This window comes from Peromyscus maniculatus, chromosome 13 (assembly GCF_049852395.1).
Source record: "Peromyscus maniculatus bairdii isolate BWxNUB_F1_BW_parent chromosome 13, HU_Pman_BW_mat_3.1, whole genome shotgun sequence".
Classification (NCBI taxonomy): Eukaryota; Metazoa; Chordata; class Mammalia; order Rodentia; family Cricetidae; genus Peromyscus; species Peromyscus maniculatus.
In genome coordinates, this window is record NC_134864.1 from 13,664,978 (window position 1) to 13,690,714 (window position 25,737).

The following is a 25,737-nucleotide window of genomic DNA, read 5'->3' on the forward strand; positions in this document are numbered from 1 at the left end:
CAAATCTGAAGCCCTTGTGATGCTGAACATTTTCCTAACTGGGCAAGCATTTAGAGAACACAAAGCGGGGAGTGAAGTGTCAATGTGAAGACGTTAAAAAGGCACTACCCGATGTGTCTAAGAGAAAAACACCAAATGCATGGAACAGAGGATGCCTGAAGTGTGCTTGCTGTGGCCTAAATGCTGTTTAAAAACTTTTTTTTTTCTCTTTTTGAAAATGCAGTCAAAATGATATGTTGCTGCTTTCAAATACATACTTTGAATAAGTGCCAAGATAGTATTTACTTGTTAAAATTTACTCGTGACTTCTGTATTTCTATGGAATTCATGTTAGGTGCTTCGGGAACATTTATATGCACAGAGTTCAAAATAAATTTTATACATTACCCACTTTTCATTTGTAGAGTAAATTAGACTTTCAATTTAACATTCATATCACATGTAGCTAATGCTTTCAAATTTTCAAATAGATGAGGATTTTAATGACAAAAGTATATTGAGATTATTCATGTTAGTTCTGGAACTCCCATGTGCACTCTATTTTGTTTTCTGATAGATACATGATTCTCAGAAAAATGCTCTTTTTATCCTGAGATTCTGCTAACTTTGAAAAACAATGACAACTCCTATTAAAAATATTGGTAACTGCAGTACAGTGGTTATTCTTTTTTCATAATATGAATACATATATTATATATAACATATATGTACACGTTAACCACACTCTTCATTCATTTTCAGTTTGCCTGTCCTAAGAAAAACAAAATAGTCACAGTTTTCATGCTATTTCTGCTTTCTTCAGACTGCTTTCCCCAAGAAACGAGAAGTCATATTAAGTTGCTATGGGCCAAAGCAGAAGTGAGAATTCAGAGCTTCTGCTTTCAAAAGAAACAGAACACCAGCCCACTAGTCAGTTTAGTCACGTATCTAATCATTCTAAGTCACTCTATGAATAACTTCATGTTTCTTTCAAAAAGGAGTAATAATGGAACTGGACTTAACTGCAGAAAAATTCTTGTTAGTTTAATTCTCTTCAAATGCACAATGTTGATATATTATTGTCAAACTGCTTTGAATTAATCATCTGTTTTAAAAACAAGTCTCAATTCATTATGTTATTTTGTAGGGAGAAGTTTTTAAAATGATATTAAGTGGTGCATGTTTATCTTTGCATCTGAATACCCAGGATAATATTATAGAACTAGGAGTTACATCTCAGCTACATCAACCCAGTATTTATTCTACAGGGCAACATGTTCCCACAAAATTATTATGAAATGTCATGGGTATAAATTTAAAACAATGTTTGAGTTTGAAATTTTTAAGATATTTAGATCCAAGTATCATAGTAAAAGCATATTGATGTGTTCATGTTAATAATATATTTTTTAATGAAAGAGAAATGGTTTACTGTGTAGGAACATGATATAATCTTTGGTACCAAGAGCAATTTCACCATTTTTAAAGTATCACTCTTTTACAACAGTTTATTATTACTGAGTGGTATAGTTTGGCTGGTACCTGCTACACCATTGATACATATTCCAGAGATTTAGAGCTGTGCAGAACAAAACAAAAAGAGAAAAGTTTGGTGTGACTGTTGTTTAAAAATTAGAATTTTAGAAAGGACTGCTTGATGTTTATTTTTCTCATTCATATATATTTCCCATTTCTGTACCTCAAATGATATTCTAAGCACTCCCATGCCCAAACCAAAACAAGTTTCAAAAGACAAATGAAACACAAGTAAAACATAAACACGATCATTCTCAGTGTTGTGACTGAAGGCATTTTCTCAAGTTGCTTCATCTCATGGATTTCACCGCTGGAACTCTTATCTTCTTCAGCTCTGCGGATAAGGATGTTTTAATTTCCCAAGAGCCGAGCTGTGCTCCTGGGTTCCTCTTCCAGTGTGCTTGGCATTACAGTGGCTGCCCCACAGTGATGAACATATTTGCTTTGCTAATTAACGATGAGTGCACTGTTGGATCTTGTAAACACTACTGATAATACATTCAAACTGTATTCTTCGTGGAAGTGGCACTTACTAGGACCCTTGAAGTCAGAATGTTTTATAGTTAGAGCACTTAGCAGGTGTTTCATCAGCTGGTGGTGGATTCACACGGACTTCCATTTCAGCTATTCAGTCAATTGGTGGATGCTGAAACCCAGCCTCGTTTTGGATCCTGTTTCTAAATCTCCAGAAGCATCTTTAGAAAAAGTGTGTATCCAGTTTTTATCCTTCAAAATGTGCTTTATTGCTTCATGCACTTTCCTGTGGTCAGTTTTAGAGCTCCTCGATTGTGTAGCACATTCAGTGTTTTGAATTCTAATGGCATTCTGTGAGGACTTGCGTTGGAAAAGTATCTATATTTTAAGTCATCATAGTAATGGTATTTGACAGCTTTTCCATTCAAATCCTTGGGGAATGGCCAGAATCCATACAGGTGAATTTCATCACAGAACCTGGTGGCAAGTGTATACATGAGGAGACCTGTGCTGGGTCTTTTGATAGGAACTTTGTTGGTCAGCCAGTAACTAGGAGAAACAAAAAGAAAAGTAAAACAGAAGAAAATTTATAGTCATATATAGCTCATACTATAGAAACTATACCATGTAGCAAACATAATGCACAATTACAAATAAACTTTTCAGAGGATACTGATAATAGTGTTTATGTACTTAGAAACATTTGTGCTTCCGAGTTTTCTTTGATGTTTATTATCTTACAGATTCTTGAGTCCATAAAAGCATCCAGAAGACTAAAAGCATAGGTTAATTCTGATCTATACTATCTAATTCCAGATTAATTAGGGGCAAACGTTTATGCAATATTCAGAGTGGAATCTTCCCAGAAAGGTGTAAATATCAATGAACATGCACAGCATTAATGACCCCGCTTTGATTGTCAGCAGTCACAAAAGGCCTGGAACGGTGTCATAGACAGACTGATCTGGAACCTCATGGTCACCTTGCCCATCCTAATTGGTGAGCCTCATGGCCCTAGAGTCCAGAGAGAGACTTGTCTCAAGAAAAGAAGGAAGGGAAGGATGGAGAGATGGATAAACACTGATGGACAGATACACACACACACACACACACAGAGAAAGAGAGAGAGAGAGAGAGAGAGAGAGAGAGAGAGAGAGAGAGAGAGAGAGAGAGAGAGAGAGAAATTTTTAAGTAGTAGCTCCCAAAACTGACCTCCAGCCTCAAGCATACACACGAACAGCCTCAAACACACAAAAAGAGCCAAATGAATGCTTAACTTGAATTATGTCGACTGATTTTTTTCAACTCACATCTTAAAACCTTATTTTAATGACAGAAATTTCATTACCTCAGCAAACACAAGAAGCTATAACAAAACAAATAAATCTAATTTTATAATAAATTAAGAGTTCATTCTTTATACAATTTGACATTTAAAAGATTTGTATTGATAAAATAAATGTTCCCTGGCAACTTCATATCCCTCCTGTTTACTCTTACCCCACCCTTTTACCTCCCGCCCCCCACCTCTGTCACCTATTAATCCTCCCAAAGGTCCTTTTCCCACATTCCTATCTTTTTATTTTGTTTTGTAACCTCTTGGTTTTTAACCAGGACCATCTGCGAGGCCCTACGTTCCCTTTTTAAATAGGTAAAATGAATTTTTATGTTGAAAAACATTTCCGAATATTAACTTGTAACAACAATACAATGCTTCAGAATGTTCAGGTCTGTTGTTGTTGTCAACTGGGCTGGCCCGAATAGCAAGCAAATCCATGTTCATCACCACCTTGAGAAGGCAGAGAGTTTCCCGCTCTTCTGGGCACACTCATTTCCCTAAAGAAAATGGTGTCATGTGGAAACAGCTGAAAGGTAAAGAGTGTGAGTTTCCTGTTATTTTAAACTGGTGTTGTTTGAAAACAGAATACTTAATATATGTGTTTTTTAAATGATTATTTTCACTATCATTTCAAACTTCTAGAAACATTCTTGCTTTGCAAATATGAAGTGATAATCTTAGGTACTGTTCATGGCTTCACCAAAAGAAACTGAATGCAAAGAAATTTTACTGCAAAAGCTTATAAACATAATTGTCTTCAAAGATGAACCAAAGCATGCTAAATAGGGAAAGTATAATCAACCTTCTTAGTCTCCAGACTTTCCTACATTTTCCTATCAGTTCCAACTAACGGCGTTTGAAATCTCTGAGGACACTGCTCCAGTCCTTTGTGGTCTGATTGTGAGAATTTCTGGAGGGGGTTTCCTTAATACGGAGGACCCACACCTCAGTTGGTTGGTACTCTGCCATGGGCTAGCAAACCTTGAGAACCAATGGGGAAAGGAAGGAATCAGCAAAGCACAAGCTTTCCCCTTTCTCTGCTACCTGGTGCCTCAAGCCGTGAACTGATTTGCCAAGCCCCCCCTACCATGATGAACCCCTGACTCTGTAAACCAAATGAACATCCCCTTCTTTAACGTGTTAGGTATTTCTGTCATGATGACTGAAAAGCTGATGTACTTAATCTTACACTTGCTGCTATTTCTCTGGTAGTGATAATTAACTCAGAGCCTTACATGTGGCAGGAGTATATTCTAGCACAACACCCAGCCCATAGGCATATATATTTTCTAATTTTCTTTGTCTGATGAATGCCAACTCTAAATATTGAGACATGTAAAAATGTGTTGTACAGCTTATATCATTGCAATTGTGTGTTGCTGTTTTCAAAATATATGATTTATAAGTATTTTTTTAAAGCAGACTATCTGGAGCCTCTTTTGATCAAAAGGTAGATAACCAAGTAGAACTCCTAGGCTATGTGTTGTTAAATTCACCCAGGAAACAGAGTGAATCTCCTTTTAAACTCTAATGTGACACATTTGAGAAGTCTAACTGTCATGAGTCTCTGTGTGTTCTAGTAGAGCTGATGTTTGTAAAATGATATGATTATCACAGGAAAGTTTGTATGGTCTGAGTATAGTCACAGTGGTCAGGAGGTAAGATCAGGATTTTAAAAAGATGCATGTGTTAATCTTTTTGACAACTGTCAAAAGCTAAGCTTAGCAAAGCCAATACAAAGTCCTTCTGAGCAATGACTATTCCCATCAATGGTACTGACTGAAAATATTGGGCAGTAATAAAAGTTATACTGAATTATTTCTAAAATGAGACTCATGTTACCAACAAGAAATAGTGTAGTACTTTTTTGAGAATTCATGTCCTTATCAATAAATATGCTCTATTTTTAATTAATGAGAAATGTCTAGAAATTCTTGTAACTATAATTAGACATAAACATATGGCAACACAACACTTAAAATCCACTCGATTATTATGTACAATGCCAACAAGAAATGCTGACAGAAAATTATTTACCTAATGGTTCTAAATGGGGTCAGAGGTGTAAGAACATCCAAGAATTTTTGGGTCAAAAGTTTCTTAGTGGGATACTACAAAAAAATAATTGACATTGTAACAAAGAGTTCTAAAAATGTGTTCTATTTGGAAGTATAGACTATTGGAAACTTGTAATCCAAATAAATAGATTGATGTAGTTAATAGTACAGACTAAATAATTTAACATTAGCAATGTTTGCAGAGAAGCAACATCATTAGCGAGGTTTGGCTTATATCACTTTAGATTAAAAAAAAAAAACCCTAAGTACCCACTTGTCTAGTCATGTTTATATAAACAATGCAAAAAGAAAGCTTCTTATTTATTTTTAAAAATCACTGAGAATGTAGAAGGTAATAAATGGCATTAAAATGTAAAAGAAGTTTACAAAGAATTTAAACTAAATCAAGCTGTTTTGCCTTCCTTGAAAGCCTCTTACCAAAGTCTAACCTGTGTGGGTATTCTAAATGAAACACACAGATCTAAAGATTCAAAGCTGGAATCCACAAATCAGAGAAAACATATTTATCTTTCTGAGTCCAGGTTATGTTATAGAATGATTGTTTATAGATGCATCCAATCATTTGTGATTTTTATAACTTTATTTTTCTTAACAAGTAAATGGTATTTTATTGTCTAAATATACCATGTTTTCATTGCCCATTCATCACTGATGAAAGTGTAGTTGTTTCCATTTCCTATTAATTATAAATAGAGCAGCAATGAACATGGATGAGCAGGTATTTATAAAGCAGGACATATAATCCTTTGGCTATATGCCCAAAAGTGGTGCAGCAGGATCATGTAGTAGTTCTATTTCTAGGTTCTTGAGCAACCTTCCTACTGGAGTCTATAGTTGCTGTAACAGTTTTCACTGGCATTGAATGACTGTTCCTCTTTCTCCACGTCCATGGCAACTTCTGTCCTCATTTGGGTTTTGTTTCATAAATTTTCATCTTAGTCATTGGTGCAAGATGAATTTTCAAAGTGTTTTTAGTTTGTATTTTTGTGAAGACTAAGGATTTTGAACATTTTTCTTAGCAATTAATATTTCATCTTTTAAAATTCTCTGTTTAGTTCCATGCCCTATTTGTAAATCAATTGTTTCTTTTTTTGATGTTTAGTTCTTTATAGTCCAAATGCTAATCTTCTGTCAGATGCATAAATGGCAATTCTGTAGGCTGCTCTTCACTCAAATGATGGTGTCCAGAGAGAATTAATGGAGCAGGAAGGGTCAAAGTGTGTGTGGAATGGGAGGACAGGGTAGAGAAAGAAATGTGGGATGGATAAACTAACACCAAAGGCTTATTTTAGTGATATGAAAATCTAATGTTACGAAAGCTTCCTATAATGCATACAGAAAAACACAAGGGCAAGGAGCAAGGGGAAATCAGCCTTCAATGTTGCTGGACACAACAGGCTAAGAAGTAAAACGCCCAACTGCAAGGGATGGGTGACATTCTGGAATTGCTGGCTGACGTCCTCCATCGACCCCCAACATTACAGGTTATTGCCATTTTTCTCAATGACCCTCCATAACTTTACAGTAAAACACAATTTCTGAAGACCGCTGATGGAATATGAAGACATAAAGCTGTTGTTACCTTGAAACGTATCTCTGCTGACTAGCTTTCATAGCACTGAAACGTACTCCACTCACTTCCAGAGGAGAAGAGTAATTATCCACATTACTAAGCTGTAAACCCTGTGAGTTACATTAACAACCATCCTGGAAAGGCACGCCCAACAAGGCAATATTGACACAATTGTCGTGAGAGTATCCAATCACTTCTTTCTAATTGGATTTCATGCCTGCTTCACAAGATAAAAATCCATACATGGCACCATTATTGGGGCCCCAAGCCAGTGACTAGGTAAGTCAGAGGCCCTAAGGAGGAACTTACTATTATTATTCTGCTATATAAACACAGTATTAAACTAATTCATAATGACTTATTGCTATACCCATAGATAAGTACACCTCTCAAAAACTGCATGAGAGATTTTGTTGTTGTTTTATTTTCGTGTGTGTTTTTGTTCTTTTATTTATTTTATTTATTTATTTTTACAGTGGATGAAACAAAAAGACCCACAATTAGTCATTGTAGACTAATAGAAACTGTAGAAAGTGCATCCCTAAACAAATTAACTATATCCTATTACCTCATCCCAAGGTTCCGGGTTCATTTGCCAAAGAGGGGGCAAGCAGATTATAAGAGCCAGGTGTGTGTGGTAGATGACTACAAGTAAAGAATGTTTTCCAAACACAGCAGAACAGCTGAACACAGGAACACAGTGATTGTGACCATATGTCTAAGACCTGTGCAGTCTCAAGCCAGATAAAATTCCAGCATAGTGGGAGGGAGGTTGGCAAAAATTCATACACCCAAATGAGAAACTATTGGCAGCTGGTAGCACAAATTGGACTCAATTGTGTTTTTGTTTGTTTGTTTGTTTCTGTTTTGGTTTTTGTTTATGTTTGTTTGTTTTTAAATAAGGGCAAAATGTGGATGGGTATGAAAAAGGGGTGACTAGGCTCAGAATGCAAAGTATGACATTCTCCAAGACTTACTAAAATTTGTTTAATTTTTAAATGCAGAACACACATTTAGATGATACTGGGATACATGCTTGTTAAGAATATGAAAATCAGAAGATTCCCACCAACCAATTACAACAATGGTTTCAGGAATCTTTCAAAACTAACGTTCTTTCTTTTCCCGTCACAAATGTTAGTATGGTGTCTGTCCCTTTAAGACAGTAGTCACTCCTGCTGTACAGATCTAGAAACAGGAAGAAATCAGCCCCTTTCCTCCCCAGCTCTCATTCTGGGCAGAGTTAAATGGCTATTTATGCTGTTGTTTTATATTCCCTAACTTATAGTCCTACTCAGTATCTGGCTCCTCCATGCTTTTGTCACACAGGTGATCCTTTAGGCTAAATCATGTTGTGTGGTGTTTCCCAGTATATTCTAAATAGATTTAAAGGCCATATTTTATTTTGGTGGCTTTTTTAAAGCTCTCCTCTGGACCACTGTAGCCATTCACTCCATGATGGCTGCCTCTCTCACTTTTACAGTTCCCTATCTCTCCTGACAAAGCTTTTCTCCAGGTTTTAAGGGATGTTACTCCAGTCTTTTAAGGCATCATTCATGGCTCTGATGTAAGGGAGTGTGGCTTTCTAATGATCTCCTACCTCAAAGCTGTGTATAGTGCAATATTATCCCCGAAGGGTGATCTTGTGACAGCACCAACATGTTGCTCTGCTGTTTCTTTATTCGGTATGGGAATAGTGGGATCATTTATACTTGCATATGTACTTTGCACTTTGTGTAGAAGAGTGGGCAATGGGCTACTTCCTTTCTGTAATATTTATTCATGTCCTGAAAATGCAATATTCTTGTTTTTTAAAAATTAAAATATTGTTGCTGAAAAGACATATATTTTAAATTGACTATTAATTGAATTTTATTGTTGTGCATTTCTATATAAATATCAACCTTATCAAGCCTATCAAGGACCCCAATACTTGTAGCAATTCTGATTACAAAACTATCAAAATAAATAATGAGGTGTAAGGTAACACAAGTCTGAAATCCAAAAAAAATTAGAATCTTAGATAAATACATCTAGTAAGTACTATAGAGTTCTAATGTAGCCGAAGTTTTCCTGTGTCCTACCTGGCCTGCGCTCAGGACAAATCTCTCTCACCCACTGGTCCTGCAGCCATTCGGACCCATGTAAACACACCGAGGCTTATATTTATTATAACTGCATGGCTATTAGTTCAGGCTTAATATTGACTAGTTCTTACACTTAAACTCAGTCCATTTCTGTTCATCTATATGTCGCCATGTTTTCCATGGCTTTACCTGTGTGCCATTTACATGCTGCTCCCTGAACAGCGGTTGGCATCTCCTAACTCGACCTTCCTCTTCCCAGAATTCTCTTTGTCGGATTATCTTGCCTATACTTCCTACCTGGCTACTGGCCAATCAGCGTTTTACTTATCAACCAATCCGAGCAACACATATTCACAGCATACAGAATATGCCACAGCACTCTAACTGCATGCTTAAAATTGTACAGACCAATCTGAATCACTGTTTTGTTACTTCACCAGAAGTTAATTCTGTTCCAAAAAGAATAATGTGGGATAGTCTTCAGTTCTGCTTGCATAATCAACTAGATAACATCTGTCAACTTTGCAATCCACACTGCAAGGTCAGCTTTTAAAATCACTGCAAGGAGGTGATAGTGCATGGCTTTAATCCCAGCACTCCGGAGGCAGAGACAGGTAGATCTGTCTGAATTCTAGACCAGATCGATCTATAGAGAGAGTTACAGGACAACCAAGGCTACATAGAGAAGCCCTGTGTTGAAAAAAACAAAATGAACAAAGAAAAATAAATAAATAAAATCACCCCTGAATTTATCCACACATACACATGCTGACTTCTAAGAGCAACTTCCTTCCTTCCTTCCTTTTTCTGTCTGTTTCTTCGCTTCCACTTAAATATTACAATGTAAAGCAAATATGCCTTAGTGTTGCTCTCTTCAAAAATTTACTTAGAAAGTTAAGTATAATTTATCTATTATTTCTAAGTAGAAACAACTTACAGGTCCCATATAATCCATATAAATAGGTCCCATCACTGCTCCATACACATCACTTCTACCTCACCCAACAGCTTATTACTCTTCCTCCAATACAGTGCCCACATTCTTCAAGCAACCCAAATCTGAAATGCTATAGAAGGCCATATTTATAATGGTAAAATCCAATTCCATCAATCCAGGAAGAAGCCACTTCACCTGTCTGGAACCCAGTTAATAATATTTAGCATAGCTTAATGTTATGATGATGTAAAGAAATGGTAAGCATGCATGAATACAGCATGGAGATGGACACATAATGAACAATATTTGTTGACTCTCAACTTGTCATGAAGGAAGCTATTCTTCAATTATCCTGTGTACAAAACTTCTTGCTTAGAAATTATGTCTTAGAAATACATATTGACCAAACAATTGTGATGGTGTTGTCTCATTTGAATGCACAAGTTAGTTCATTTGAGGATCATAAACATTTGGTTTTGTGTCTTTGGTTTAATTCCATTGTAGATTAAAATATTTCTTTTCATGAAATTGTGACAAATACTCTAAACATGCTTCCATCTAACCATTCAGTTGTTAGTTACCTTTTTTGAGATATAAACATCACAAGTAAATGTGTATGACTGATGAATTATTTTTATTTTAAAATGAGTACTCTTAGATTTTTATGTGGTAATTATATCAAATAATAATCACCTGATAAATCAAAATATCTGATGACTTCAAAGAACTACAATTTCAAGAAAGAAAACAAAAATACACTGTTCAATTTTACTTTTTAGTACTTGCCTTCAGGAAATTGGCAGGTTATGAGTAACAATTTGATTTTTATATTTAAATAAAGAATTTTAGCATTTTGATGTAATAGAGAAGCACATAAATTTCAGTATCATTTTGAAACTGTTAGTGCTAAGCTCACAGTACCTTTCAGGATTATGAGATGGCTTGAGTTGCCACAAAAAGTACAGTTGATAATAAATCCCTTAAAGAAAAGAAACAAATGTCCCTGCATTGTCCCTATGAGAACAAGGAAGTCTATTGTGGGTTAATCATTCTCTTCACCTATGTAGCAGGAATTCATAGATCCCAAAGCTGCTTCTACTGTGAGGAAACAAGGGGATGGAAAGGGGAATTTCACATGATTTACAAAGCTAAGAAAATATTAGAGGAACCAAAATACTAATCTGCTGAGTGTTTATAAAAGAAGAGAAACTCAGTTACACTCTCCACACAGGAGTTTCTGAAATTCTAAACAGCTTTTATTTCACAGAAGAGGTCACTAGGGTTTAGGGAATAGGGAAGATTAAATAGGCAGTTTAAACTCCTGTAGAATAAACGTGGTAGAAACTGAATTTTCTTTGCATTTACAATGATTTCAATTTCAAATGATAAGGACTTGGATTCCCCAGATTCTCTAGATCATTCAACTTGGAATAGAATTAATGGAGAAAAATGAAATATGGCATTATGGTGATTATCAGGCCAATGTCAGCAGTGCTGTTGTTTATGCATGGGGCTTTTGTAACTTACTTGAATAGTATATAGAGCCCAGCTTTATCACTGTGCACTCTAATGCTAAAAGGTGAGTTTCTGGCTTAAGTATGCTAATATTTTTAACCACACTGAAAATATCAAAAAGACTGGCATTGTACCAGGGCGTAAGAATTTCACAGTGGATCAAATTCTTCTTAAATACTTTCAGATTGTCATTAAAATGACAGTACAAATTTATAATCCCTAGAGATCATGTATTAGTGCAATTTTTCTTGTGTCCTTTCTATTCAAGTTCTTTATTAAGAAGGAGATTTTTTTTAAATGAAATCTTTTTATATAGAAGCCCTTCACATAACATAGAAAAATAATTGATCAAACTTTAGATGATTAATTCATTACAAGTTAGGGCACTCATGGAAGGAGAAAACATGATGATATGCTTGAATCTCAAAAATCTCTATCCAGTCTTCAAGTAGAGTAAAGTAGAATAATGATGCTACAAAACAATGTATCCTATGGAATAATCTCTCTACTGTATTCCATGTGGTCTAAGTATATAATTAGTCTGAATTTAAAAGCAGTGTTAAGAAATTCTAGATCAGATTATACAGTGTTGTGTTTTATATTGTGCCTCGTATTTTATTAATGAACTATTACTCTAACTATTGGAATTTCATTTCATACTCACAGATTCCAACTACTACCTGATATTCATAATATCTCATGGTGAATTCTACTGTATGAAAGACTAACATGAGAGATTAAATTCATGGATCCAGAAGAAAATATATCCTGCCTGATTTGCTCAGTTGACAAGCTGCCTATTTGTATTCTGTTGAAGATCTAGGAGTAGTCATTTGAAAGGGAAGAAGAAGTTATTGCTCTCTTGCATGTTGTCAGAGCCTGTGGTAGAAATATTCTTTGGATTATTTACATCAAGCTAATATCCTGATATCAATGAATATTTAACTGAGAACACATGGTACAATCAGCTCTCAAAACAATACAATCCATTTTCAATATATATTTGCAGTAAAAGAGAGACAAAAAATATTTCTCCATACACACAGTACTATTAAGCTTAAAAACTACATTTCAATATTAATTAAACATTGCATAAAACTTCTAAAAATAAAACTATTTTCCTTACTTCTCAAGAAAGGAAATGGATGAAGAGTATGTTTTATGTTTCTAAAGGAGAACTAACTATTGCTACTTTCCTAAACAAGTATAATTCCTAACTTCATTCTAAATACTTATCCTTATACCCACAATTAGTGTAGCTTTCATCTCTCATATAAGAAGCTTCTTTTCACATCATACAGAGACCATTACAGAAATTCACAACTAGAAAATGCAGAGAACAACTGACTTGGGTGTGCCCAGTCCAAATGTTATACCCACAACACAACAGCTACATCTAATGCTCAGTTAACATCACAGAAGGAGGGTAGTAAAAGTATAAGAGCCAGAGGATCAAGACACTTGCTGTAAAATTATGTCTTCTATAAACGACAGGGAAATCTCAACAACACGGCCTTATAAACAAGACCTGAATGTCGGCACCAGTTTATGTGACAGCATGGGTGGGAGGAATTTCACGGGGCCCCAGCCATAGATGAGTATTTATAGACAATTAACAGCTGGTGTGATGGGGGGAATTAGTCTTCACCAGAAATCAGGAATGAGACCTCTTGGTTATCAATAACCAAATGGTCAGTCCTAAAAACATATGCAGACATGCAACTCTAAACAAACTTAGCAGATTTTATACACACACACATACACACACTCACACACACACAAACATAAATATAATATATATATATATATATTAACAATATATACACACATATATAACAGAGGGCATTGACTTGATAAAGAGTGGTTGGAAGGGAGTGATGAGAGAGGTAATGATATAAAGGTACATATATATGAGACTTTAAACATTAATAACCTAACTTATACAGTAATATCGTGCTGAGAAGCAAAAGAAATTAAACAAAAATATTCAAAAAAATTATCTATGCATCAAAATACTGAAATGAATAAAAATGAACTTATCCAAAGCAACATGAGTGACTCAGATCATTACATCTTGGACAGAAAGAGGTCAATGAAGGAGTTTTTTCATTTTAAAAACCAATCATCTTTAGACAGTTTCTAGTTGTACTTAGAAGCTTTTAGGGCATTTTAAAAATAATATTTAAAATTTGAAACTAGCCAGTGGAATCTATAGCAATATTTAGAAAGATGTCATACCATACCACAAGTTGTGTGATCCTTTTACTTTAACCAAATTTACATCTGGAAAAAATTGAGTACGTAATTGAAACTGTACAATGAGGAAGTACTGACATACAAAAAGTGAAATACTGGTTACAGAAATTGGTCCACCATTTGAACCACGAGGAAAGAGAAAAATGAGGTTATTGCTAAAGTCTCACCTCAATGGCATTTATGGGATCACTTTTGATATATAAAAATCACAAAAGTCTTGCATTTTCCTACCAAGGCTGAAGGAAGTAAAATGCAACAACTTATAGAGACATAAAATGCTAAAAGGAAAGGGATTTGTCAGGAGTTAAGCCACCCAAAGATTTAGTACCATTAGGTTGGGTAGTGGAAAATGGGGGAAAAAAATGCTTATCCATGCAAATGTTTCCTGAACATGAAAGTTTATTCCAAGAAGCAACTCTGAGACCACATTTCCAGCCATCAGAAGTAGACTTTCCCAACAAGAGTCAATTTTACTATGAAAAAAATGTGTAAACAACTATTAATGGCTTGTGGTTTCATTTTGACTGGACTGGACTGTTTATAAATGAGTGAACACTGTAAGTTAGGTGACATTAAGTCAGGTGACATTAACTCCTCTACAGGAGCTAGGCTGAAACTTATTTCAAAGGTAACAAGGGCCAACAAATGTGATCCTTCTTCCTTTCAGGCTTTCGAAGTTCTGAAAGGGCTAAATGTCGGTCAAATTCTCTATTTTTATACTTTCTGCAAAGGATTATAAGATGACAAAAATGCTCACTTAGACAACTGTGCTGTCCTTTGCATTAGTTTGTCATTCAATAAAAGACTATCTATGAATATATAAATGGGGAAAACGGTTCTAGTGGAGAGAAAAATCCCATGAAGGAGTAACGGTGTGGCAATGGCAGGGGTGCAGGCCTTGACATTGATGTACATTTCAAAGATATGTACATCTCTGGGAATGCTACCTCTGCACCTTCTACTCCACAAAATGCATGAAGGTAATCAAGCAACAGTATTTTACAACTGAAATTTTGCTGGATTATAAAACAGCATATAAAAGTTTTTGTTATATCACATGTTAATTGAAGTACTTCTTCATGTCACTTGCAAATCTTCAGTGCTGAGATGCCAGCCTCATGGACTCAACCCTCCCTTCCACATTGCTTTTCACTCTTTTAGGTTGAGTCACTTCATATACAAGCCACATCTACAAAATGGCTCATGAATAGTCAAACCTTACCATATAGAATTTTTAAAACATTGTTCCTGTGAAGAAAAGAAACCATAAGAATTGTAGCTGAAAAGATAATTGCAGTATAGCATATGCTGCTTTTTTGTGAGGGAAAACTACAAAGTAAAAATAGTACTATAAAATCAGGCACTTCTATGATGAACTATTTACTTGACACACTCTCATTGTGAGGTTCATTGTAACAGTTGGCTGGAGCATATTGTTGAAAGGCAAAAGGCGAATGCTTTTACCACTGTATAAAGAAAATTAAATGACTCATAGACTAAAGTTTAAGATTTCAAACACTGAAACATTTCATATTTATTTTTAAATGTTTTATTATGTGTATATTTGTGTGTGTGTGTGTGTGTGTGTGAGAGAGAGAGAGAGAGAGAGAGAGAGAGAGAGAGAGAGAGAGAGAGAGAGAGACAGCAGGTGAGTACAGGTATCAATGGAGGTCATAAAAGACACTTGATCAAGAAAAAAGATAAATTTAAAAACCTCACAAAATGGGGGGGGGAAGCTAAAGCACACATCTGGTGACAGACTTGTATCTAAAATACTAAAATATTATCAACAACTCAATAATGAAATATGACACAAATTAAAAAATGAATAAGGTCCACATAGGTAATTTTCAAAGGGAGATCTACAAATGGCCAATATGTGCATGAAAACGTTTCATATCCTTACTCATCAAGGAGATGCTAGTGGAAACCTAAAGGAGATAGTGTGTCTTAGCAAGTAATCATGATGAAGGCAACCAAGTACTGACGATGATGGAGTGGAACTGAAGCCTTTGTACATCAGTGGTGGAAAAGTAAATTGGCCAAGTTCTTTGGAAAACAGTTTAGAAGTTTCTGAAAAGGTTAAACTGCATTGCTATACTAAGTAACAACTGCACTCCAAAGTATAGGATTACCGAAATTCATTCCTTAACTGTTGCTAGGCTCCCATAAGCCCTCTTCTGACGTAAGTCCTGTTTCAGATTCAGCGTCCATCCTCACAGATTCCAGTTCCAGTACCTATCCCAACAAACCAACATCGTATCCCCTTAGAAATGTTTCATTCTTCAATCTGCTCCTTTGCTATGAATTACCATTTGTTCTTTGCTGTATTCAGAAGTCAGCTTAATTATGTTTGAATTTATTTTTCATCTATTTTAAAACACACTGAAAAAAGTTCTATTTACTGTTATTTTTAATCTTCTCTTGCAAGACTACAAGAACTAAAAAACGATGTGTCCAAAAAAAACGTATACTTTAATGGCCCCAAAACAGAAGCAATTCACATTTCAGGAAAAGTGTAGCATATACCGTAAGAGAACATTATCTGCCATTTAAAATGAAATGCTGATCCATGATGTGACACAAACCAATCTTTGAAAAGTATAGTGAGTGAAAGACGGCAGTTACAACAAAAGTACACAACATATGATTCCATTTAAATGAAATGTACAGGGTGCTGTAGTTCCCTGAAACAAAAAGTAATTACAGATGGCCGCCAACTGGAGTGGGAGGCACAGAGGATTGTGGGAAATGGCTGTGATGCTTGCAGACTTTCTTTCAGATGATGAAAACATCCTAAAATTGATTGTAGTGATGGTGAGGTAATCATCAAAATAAAAACCATCTGATTATATAGTTTAAATGTGTAAGTAAAATAAATCCAGGAAAAGCTGTTATAATAAAAAGGTGCCACTGAGTGGTCATACCTGAAGTTTCTGTATCAAGCATGGTACTTTCTCATACCATCACAAAATGGTCTGCAGTACTCAAGAACTGCATGAGTGGGAAATATATTTCTAAAGATACAGAGCAGTAACATTTTTATAATGGAGGTTGTATACCTACCCATCAGTTGGTCTATGTACTTGTATATAAATTGTAACCACAGTTCTATGAGTCATGTTTTTCAGAGTGAGAGTTAAAAACAAATACTTCAAAAAGCAAGAATGAAGTTTAGTATGGTGGCACATAACTGGCATTCCAGTACTTGGGATGTGAAGGTGAGAGAGGATCTTAAGTTCAAGGCCAGGAAGACATAGGAAGACCTTGTAACTAGTACCTAGGGAGGGGGGAATGGTGAAGAAAAAAATACCCATTTTCTTGAATAAACAGGAAACTTTTGTTTTGTGTTGCTTTACTAGTGGGGTCTCATCATGTATCCCTGGCTAGCTTGGAACTTGAGATCCTCCTCTCTCCCTACTCCTGGTATGAGAAGTCAGATTCACATTCAACTTTGGCAGCTTGGTTGCAATGAAAATCAACCTAAGTCAGCCCTAAAAGTGAGGTCCGTAATACTGGGTTTCAGATTCCTGACTCTATCAGGGGTAAATATCTTACTTCAGAAATGCAGAAGGAACTGAACCCTAAAATACAAATAATAGTCCACTGAATTATGAACTTACAGACAAGTGAAATTCAATTCGCAATATTGCTACAACTACATTGTGAAGGTTCAATCACATTATTAAGTGCATGCACACATGACACCTAACTGTGAGTCTGAGTGGAGCTTATCTCTTGTTTATGTTTAGAATATTTGATGAATTCTTGTCTATATTGTACAACTAGAGCTTGGAATTTATCTGGCAAAACAAAACAAAATAAATGGGCAAACAAAAAAAAAATCTAATGTTTGCTACTTTGAAAATTGGGAAATTTTAAAAAGCCGGAAAAACAGTCATGAGATAGCCACCCATGTTCACTGTGAACTATACAATTCAACTTAATATACCAATCATGAAATTCATGGGAATTTAAAGCACTAAGAAAATCACAATCTTCATAGAATTTGATTCCTTTTAGCTATACAGAGTAAAAATTCAGCAACGAGAGTCACAAACTTCTTTTCAACAGACACTTGGAATAAGAATATAAGCTGATGGAGAAAATTAGTTCAGATTTCATAACAATAAAAACTTGAAAAGGGTGAAACAAAGCTCTCTTCACAAAGACAATGTGATTGAAATGGCTTTTTGTTGTGATTACTCAAGAGGAATATTTCCATGATAAAGCATCTCTAATCCTTTGTTTAAAATTGGTTTTACATGGGGAAAAGAATCTGAAGACAGGCAATATGGAGGTGCTGCCTTACAAAGAATATGTACAGTGTTTTGGACCATCTTTCTCTCTGTTTCAGGGAATATTTGTTTTGTATGCTGTCTCAAATTCCTTGATTAGAATCCCATAATGCACACAATATGTGTCATATACAGAAAACTATAGATGAATCTCAGTTGCAAAAGGACTCAGAAAATGGTATTGACTACCACTTAAATATTAAAGAAGTGAAAAGTTTAAAATATTGATAAGGCACATATTGAAGCTTTAATACTGTTAGTTAACTCTTATATCTGAAATGCTTCAATGGTTATTATAAGATCCATTCACTGATGTAGCAGGAATCTTAAAAGTTCTTATTAATAAAATCAAACCTGAGGCCGTTTATTGGGGTGAATACTGGAAGGTCAGAGAGACAGAACAAGCCACAGCTATCTCACCTTGCCAGTTCCTCAGCTGGTCCTGTTTCCTCAGACTGGAAGCCTCTGAGTCCTCCTCCAGAGTGAATCTCAGCTGAACTGTGTTGCTCCAAAGCCTGAAAGCTTAACCAGCCAAATGCTTAACCAGCCAAATGCCTCTAGTTTCTGGTCCTCACGCCTTATATATCTTTGTGTTTTCTACCACCACTCCCTGGGATTAAAGGCTGGCTTTCTGGGATTAAAGGCGTGTCACCATGCTTGGCTATTTCCAATGTGGCCTTGAACTCACAGAGATCCAGAGGGATTTCTATCTCTGGAATGCTAGGATTAAAGGTGTGAGTGCCACCATTTTCCAGCCTTTGTACCTAGTGGCTGTCTGTTCTCTGACCCCAGATAAATTTATTAGAGTACACAATATTTTGGGGAACACAATACCACCACACACTGACATAAATGATAAATGATTCAGCACTAATGAAAATTCTTAAAAATTTGTGGGAACTCCAAGAGTTATCCAGAGTCCTTCAGTTATGAAGCTATAACAAAAAAAATGGCTCTGGTTAAACTCAGTGGGTCACAGTGTAAATAAATATGATATGAATAAAAGTATAGAGAGGAGACTGGCAGGAAAGAAAGATAGGGAAGAAGGTAAGAGAGGATGGGATAAAGAGTAATCAAAGTCATAATATACATGTACGAAATCTCGAAAAAATAAATGTAATCATTTCAAATGTGTTTTCCATTTCCGTTATAACAACTGTGGATTAGAGCAAACTCAAGAACCCAGCTTGAATTCTACGTTTAAGCTGTATAAATAAACAGAAGCCAAGACATAAAAAAAAACCATGAGATGAACAATCATTTCTTTGTCTGAATTAAATTGGAAAACACACAGAAAGTGTTTCTTTTTTTTTTTTAAGATAAGGAAGGATATTTTTTTAAATTTAATTTTATTTTATTTTACAATATAATTTAATTCTACATATCAACAACGGATTCCCTTGTTCTCCCCCCTCCCGCCCCCCTCCCCTTCTCCCCAGCCAGCCCCTCATTCCCACCTCCTCCAGGGCAAAGCCTCCCCTAAGATTGAGATCAACCTGGTAGACTCAGTCCAGGCAGGTCCAGTCCCCTCCTCCAAGGCTGAGCCCCAGGTTTCAAACAGCCAACTCAAGGACTGAGCACAGGACCCAGTCCCACTGCCTGGGTGCCTCCCAAACAGAACAAGCCAATCAACTGTCTCACCTATTCAGAGGGCCTGATCCAGTTGGGGGCCCTCAGCCATTGGTTCATGGTTCATGTGTTTCCATTCATTTGGCTATTTCTCCCTGTGCTTTATCCAACCTTGGTCTCAACAATTCTTGCTCATATAAACCCTCCTCTTTCTCGCTAATTGGACTCCTGGAGATCCACCTGGGGCCAGGCCATGGATCTCTGCATCCAGTTCCCTCGGTCATTGGATGGGGTTTCTAGCATGACAATTAGGGTGTTTGGCCATCCTGTCACCAGAGTAGGTCAGTTCGGGCTGTCTCTCGACCATTGTCAGCAGTTTATTGTGGGGGTATCTTTGTGGATTTCTGTGGGCCTCTCTAGCACTTTGCTTCTTCCTATTCTCATGTGGTCTTCATTTACCATGGTCTCCTATTCCTTGTTCTCCCTCTCTGTTCTTGATCCAGCTGGGATCTCCCGCTCCCACAAGCTCTCTTTCCCTCGACTGGGCGGTGGTGGCACACGCCTTTAATCCCAGCACTCGGGAGGCGGATCTTTGTGAGTTTGACACCAGCCTGGTCTACAGAGAAAGTGTTTCTTAACATGGCTGTGTTCACAAGAGAGCTGGGGCCTGGGCATGTATTATTGAAGTACAGAGCATGCCCCAACTGTTCAAGACCCTGGGCTCAACCCTTAGGCCCACAAACAAAAGGCACCTAAGTGATCCCATAACATACTATTATTTCTCTGTTACCATGTCATCAAAACTGCTTGTATTTTCAGAACTGTGGTGTATCTGAAGGCATTCTGGCTAGAAAGAAACAAATTTGGAATTTTGGTGGGTTTAGAAATTCTAAAATTTGTATATATGCTTTATATAAACTGAAGAATGTGAGACCACACTGCAACACTACATGATATTCTAGAAACTGGCTGCAGTCTGGCAATCTCCTTTCTTTCTTTCTTTCTTCTTTCTTTCTTTCTTTTTTTTTTTTTTTTTGACTCTGTTATGCATTTAAGAACTGACTATACATCCCAGTGTTGGAAAACATTACTGACCTACAAATAAGAGCTATACATAAGTTTCAATCTCTAGTTGATTCATCAAGACAAAGCTGGTATAGAAAGAGAAAAAATTAGTTGCTTACATCTGTTCAACATAAAATATTATTCATGATTTCCCAAGGTTGACAGCTAAGTCTTCCTCTGGATATGATACAAGTTCAAAGTCAGTCACTGTGCAGTAAAGAAATGGTAGGTGAAGTTCTAAGGTTATTTCAGAGTAGGATGGAAGTTTTCACCTATTTTCGAGATACACAATTCTATACTGATACATACAAGCTATAAATAAGCACTTATCATTGAACAATTGTCCATGGCAAAGTTGAAAATGCTGGTAAATGAATTAACCAATCATTGACTTCAAGAGTTTCAGAGATGAATGTGTAAAATGAATCTTTATAAGCTAACGTAACGGGACATGCCATTCAAATTAATAAAACGAGTAAAGGTAAAATATATATTTTAAGCAGTGTCTTCCAGAGGCAACAGGACTGACGGACATGTGGACTCATAGAGACTGTGACATTGTGCACAGGGCATGCACAGGTTCAAGCCATTTAGGGTTCTAGCACTGAGAAGGGAAGTGGACACAGTTCGCATCTCTAACAAAGGAGGTATTTCAAATTGATAACTGCTCACAAAGTGAAAACCAGCTTCCTCTAATGGAAACTCACTAGAGAGAACTCAGCAGCTAAAAGCACAGGTTGCTCTTCCTGAGGTTCTAAGTATGAATCCCAGCACTCACATGGTGTTTCACAGTCATCCATAACCTTAGTCCCAAAGAATCCAGTACCCTCTCTTGACCTCCATGGGAACTGTATCCACACATAGGATTTTTTTTTAAAGTTTAAAATAGTAAATCCAAACAGTGAAAAGCTCTTTTTCAGACATTCCACTGAAATGCGTCAGAAGTTCTGTAACTATTTTGCGTAGGTTGTTGAAAAAAACCACGTCAACTTCAGAACTTAAATATGCACAACATCCAAAGGTTCCCCCTCCCTCCCAAATGCGGACTAAGACAAATCTGCTTCCACAAAGTGTTTGGCAATCCATGAGCAGAAAAAGCCGAGGGGTCAGCTCCACTCATCTGCATGTCTAATAAACAGCATCCTGTAGGAAAAAAAAATGTCACAGTCCAATTATCTTCCTCCGCGCAGTTGTATTCATGCCACGGTGGAAACGGTTTGAGTGTTTTTCTCTGGAGACTTATGCATCTCTGTGACAGCTGCACTGTCACAATATGCTGAAGAGGCTCAAGTTGACAGGTCACATCCTGGATCTCACATTCTGAATGGCAGCTGGGAGATGCCAGAAGGTTTTCTCACAGTGGGTCTGCTCGGCATCTAGTATACATCTATTATAGCTCTCTTGGCCTTTGAGACAAAATGTGCTTGTCCACAGGACTGTAAGCAGCCCAGGTCATATCCTTATCACTCTAGTTCTGCTCTGAGCAGCAGTGACATTCTAGGAAAGCATAGCTATGGCTCTGCAGGAACAGCACTGTGACTTTGAGGATCACCATGTCCTGTGCTTTTATTGTGACCCCTGTTTACTGATGCCAGATATAGTGTTAGCACTATGAACACAACAGATAGGGTGGATAAATGCTGGTTAGGAGCACGGCTTCAGACAGAAATCTCTATACACAGTTAAGAATGCGTGTTTGTATGTGTGTGTTTGGGTGAGTGCATGGTGCATGTGTGTTTGTGTGTGTATGTAGGTATGTGGGTGCATGTAGGTATGTGTGTGTATATGTGTGTGTGTGTGTACTTATGTGCATTTAAAATTAAGACACTTCAATTTATAGTTCTAAAATACCACAGAGGCTACACCTAAAAATCATGAGCCCATATCCACCAGTAGAAAGTAATTCCCCATCTTGGTCATGTGTCTCCTGTCTAACACCAAATGGGGACACATAAGCCAACCACCTTAAAAACTGTAAATGGCCAATGGGTGATACGTCGGTATGTGCTAACTAATACATGGGCCATTTCTCTCAGCTCTTCAGAGTTACTCCTTTGTGCCAGGCATCCAGCCTTTTAGGCTGTTCACTCAGAACACCTGCAAGAAAAAAACCTCTACTGTTCTTCACTGTCAGTGTGATCTTCGCAGGGTCCATGACCCTGCTTTTCTTTAAATGGGACCTTACAAAACAGTATTTCTTTGATGATATCTCTAAAAGATGTTCAAACCAAATGTTTTGCTGTTAGTTGTAAAAAGATGATAAGTTTAGATTTCCAAGCAGACATTGGGGAAAAAAAAGTTCCCTGAGGCAAGAGGCCTGGATTGGGTCCTAGATTTTATCATTTGCAGGATTCTAGAGATCTGGAGCCATTTCACATGGATAATCATGAACTTGGTCTCTTGAGAATTTAAGTACAAAGGTTACAGAATTCTCCAGGTAGACAACAGATCACAAAATGCATGGCAGATTCTTAAAGAACAGGCATAGATTCAGATCTAAAGAAGTCTGACTGTACTGTTGATGGACAAAAGTGTCATACCAGAGGTACAGCTTCCAGTGAGAATTCATCCTCAGGAAATTGTGAAAACTTTTAATTAACTTAATTGGAATAAGAAAAGAATCAAGCCCTGTTTTAGATCCTAAACCTAACACATTTAACCACAAAGCAGTTGGATAACTTTGAAAACAATTGTAGGCAATTGTAGGTTCAGGGATGCTTCCAAGCTAACATGTGACCAAAATCCTCCACATAGGATGTCCCCTAGGTGCTTAACCTCATTCCATCACTATGTTCTGACCTCTGGCCAATCACTCAAAAGGTGTTGAGTACCAGTAGAGCCAATGAATAACTTCATGAACCAGGAGCTGTTCCTCAGACTTCCTCCTTCTCATTCAAAACACTTCTCTTTGCTCTTGCTAGTCTATTCTTTGCATTGTCCCCCATACAGATTATAAACACAAACTCAATCATTTTCCTATTATAAACACATATATCTTTTTTATCGCTCCTTCCCTTAGCTCCTTCCAACTAAATGCTTTAAGATTTCTGTTTATCAGATACCCCTTTGTTGAATTCGATTTTAGCAGAGTAGTGAAAAGGCAGAAAACCAAAGACTGTTAATAGTGAAACATCTATAATAGAAGAATGGAAAGTTGTAGGTGAATAAGAAAGTAGATATCATTCTTTAAGCCTTAAAGGACTGGACATTTCTAGTGCATCCTTCAGAATGGCCACATTTCTGCCTCGCAGCATGTCCTTCACAGAGATCTGATATGTCTAAAGCATAGTTTGAAAAAATAAAACTATAGAAATTTTTATTTATTTTTCACCTAATATTACTGAGAGTATAGTCATGGCATTTTTGATGGGTTGTTGGTCACAGATATGTATCGATGAAGTTAAAATGTTTATGTGGTCCAGCTTTGAAATTTTTCTACCATTCCTAAAATTATTATAATGAAACCATTCTCAGAGGCAAACAAGTCAAAGGTGTTAGAATTTAGCCTGGCCTACAGTTTTGCAACAGTTATGAGTACTATCAGGTTGATGGGTGGACAGTGCAGACATGTATATTGTGTGAGATTTTACAAGATAACTAAGTTGATCCTTTATTACATTATCATTGTAATTAGAATGATATGTATCTTATAAATTGTTATGGAGATTAAATTTACAATCTGTATAGTGTTTTTAATACTACTTGGAACAGTATGTAGCTGGGTATATTTGCTCATACTTGTAATACCAACGTCAAAGAGCCCGAGGCAAGAGAAAAGGAAGTTTGAAATCAACCTGCACTACATAGTGAGATCCTTGATAAAAGAAACCAAAAATATGGCACAGCAACTTAGTATTGCAATATTCAGACAGATGTCCTTAAAATGTCTGTGTTCCATGTGTCTCTAGTATACAAGGATATGCATAAATACTCAGACAGAGAAGACACATCCATAGGCAGGCATAAAATAAATAACTTGAAAAGAACTAATCAGATTATTTCTACAGAAAATTCAACACATTATCATACCTAAATTTGCTGAATTTTACATTTTCTATGGCAAATATTGTTGATTTTGTTACTGAGGTCATAACTATATGAAGTGTTTTAAAAACAGCTTGTAAAAGTTAGGTCTGATGATAGTTTATGCCTTAAAACTTAAATTTCTAATTTTCAAAATAAATCTATGTATAGATGTTTGACTTGTATTTAATATCCACTGATAATTTTCACTGTAAGCATTCATTAAAATTAAGATTGCTGAATTAGCCCTGATAAGGTACTCAGTAGTTAAAGGTGCTTTCTCACGAGCCTGTCAACCTGAGTTCATGGATCAGAGCCCATGTTAAGATGAAAGGAGAGACACCTAGTTGTCCTCTGACCTCTACATGTGTGCTATGGACATACATACAACAATAATAAATATATTTCTTTGTTTATTTTGAAAAAGATTGCTGATTTACTACAGGACAAGTAATAACAATATCATTTTATTTTATCTATATAAATTTATTTTGGAATTACTTTTATTTTCACTTATATATGGAGCCATCTATGAATCGCTTAGAATTGAGGATCTGTATTTGACAAGTACTCTTCTGCCATGTAAACAAAGAACCGGACAGAGTTCATACCCACTGCTATGTCATCAGTGAGATTTCTGTAACCTGTTGGGCATATACAGAGAAAAGACTGTGTGGAGTGTTTGTATGTGTCAATCACAACACACTCCAGGATGTAGCTAGAAACTTTAGGATTACAGCTTAAGAAATAAAGCACTTTTCCATATTATCCACTTCCTGACTTGCGTTTTCATCTGCTTCCTCCTGATTTCTGGGCCTCAATTCTTCTCCTCTTAATAGGAGACTCTTAATCCCAATGGCTATAACAGTTATATAATATATATAAAAACAAGTGTATGGTCTATGTGACTTGATAGGGTCAAAGCCCTATTGATGCAGTCAGATTACTTCACCATTTCTAATCGTCTTCATCCTATGCCATCATTTATATTTATTTCATTCTCCCCCA

The 25,737-nt window shown here is 36.3% G+C and overlaps 1 protein-coding gene across 1 annotated transcript in view; it reads right to left on the bottom strand.

Annotated features, from left to right (window-relative positions):
• Positions 1 to 213: 213 nt before the first annotated feature.
• The window catches only part of St8sia4 (ST8 alpha-N-acetyl-neuraminide alpha-2,8-sialyltransferase 4), a 92,803-nt gene continuing 67,279 nt past the window's right edge, over positions 214 to 25,737 (bottom strand). Inside the window, exon 5 of the mRNA XM_006985740.3 lies at positions 214 to 2,538. Within this exon, the coding sequence (XP_006985802.1) occupies positions 2,256 to 2,538 (283 nt within the window). The 3' untranslated portion in view covers positions 214 to 2,255. The remainder of the gene's footprint in view (positions 2,539 to 25,737) is intronic.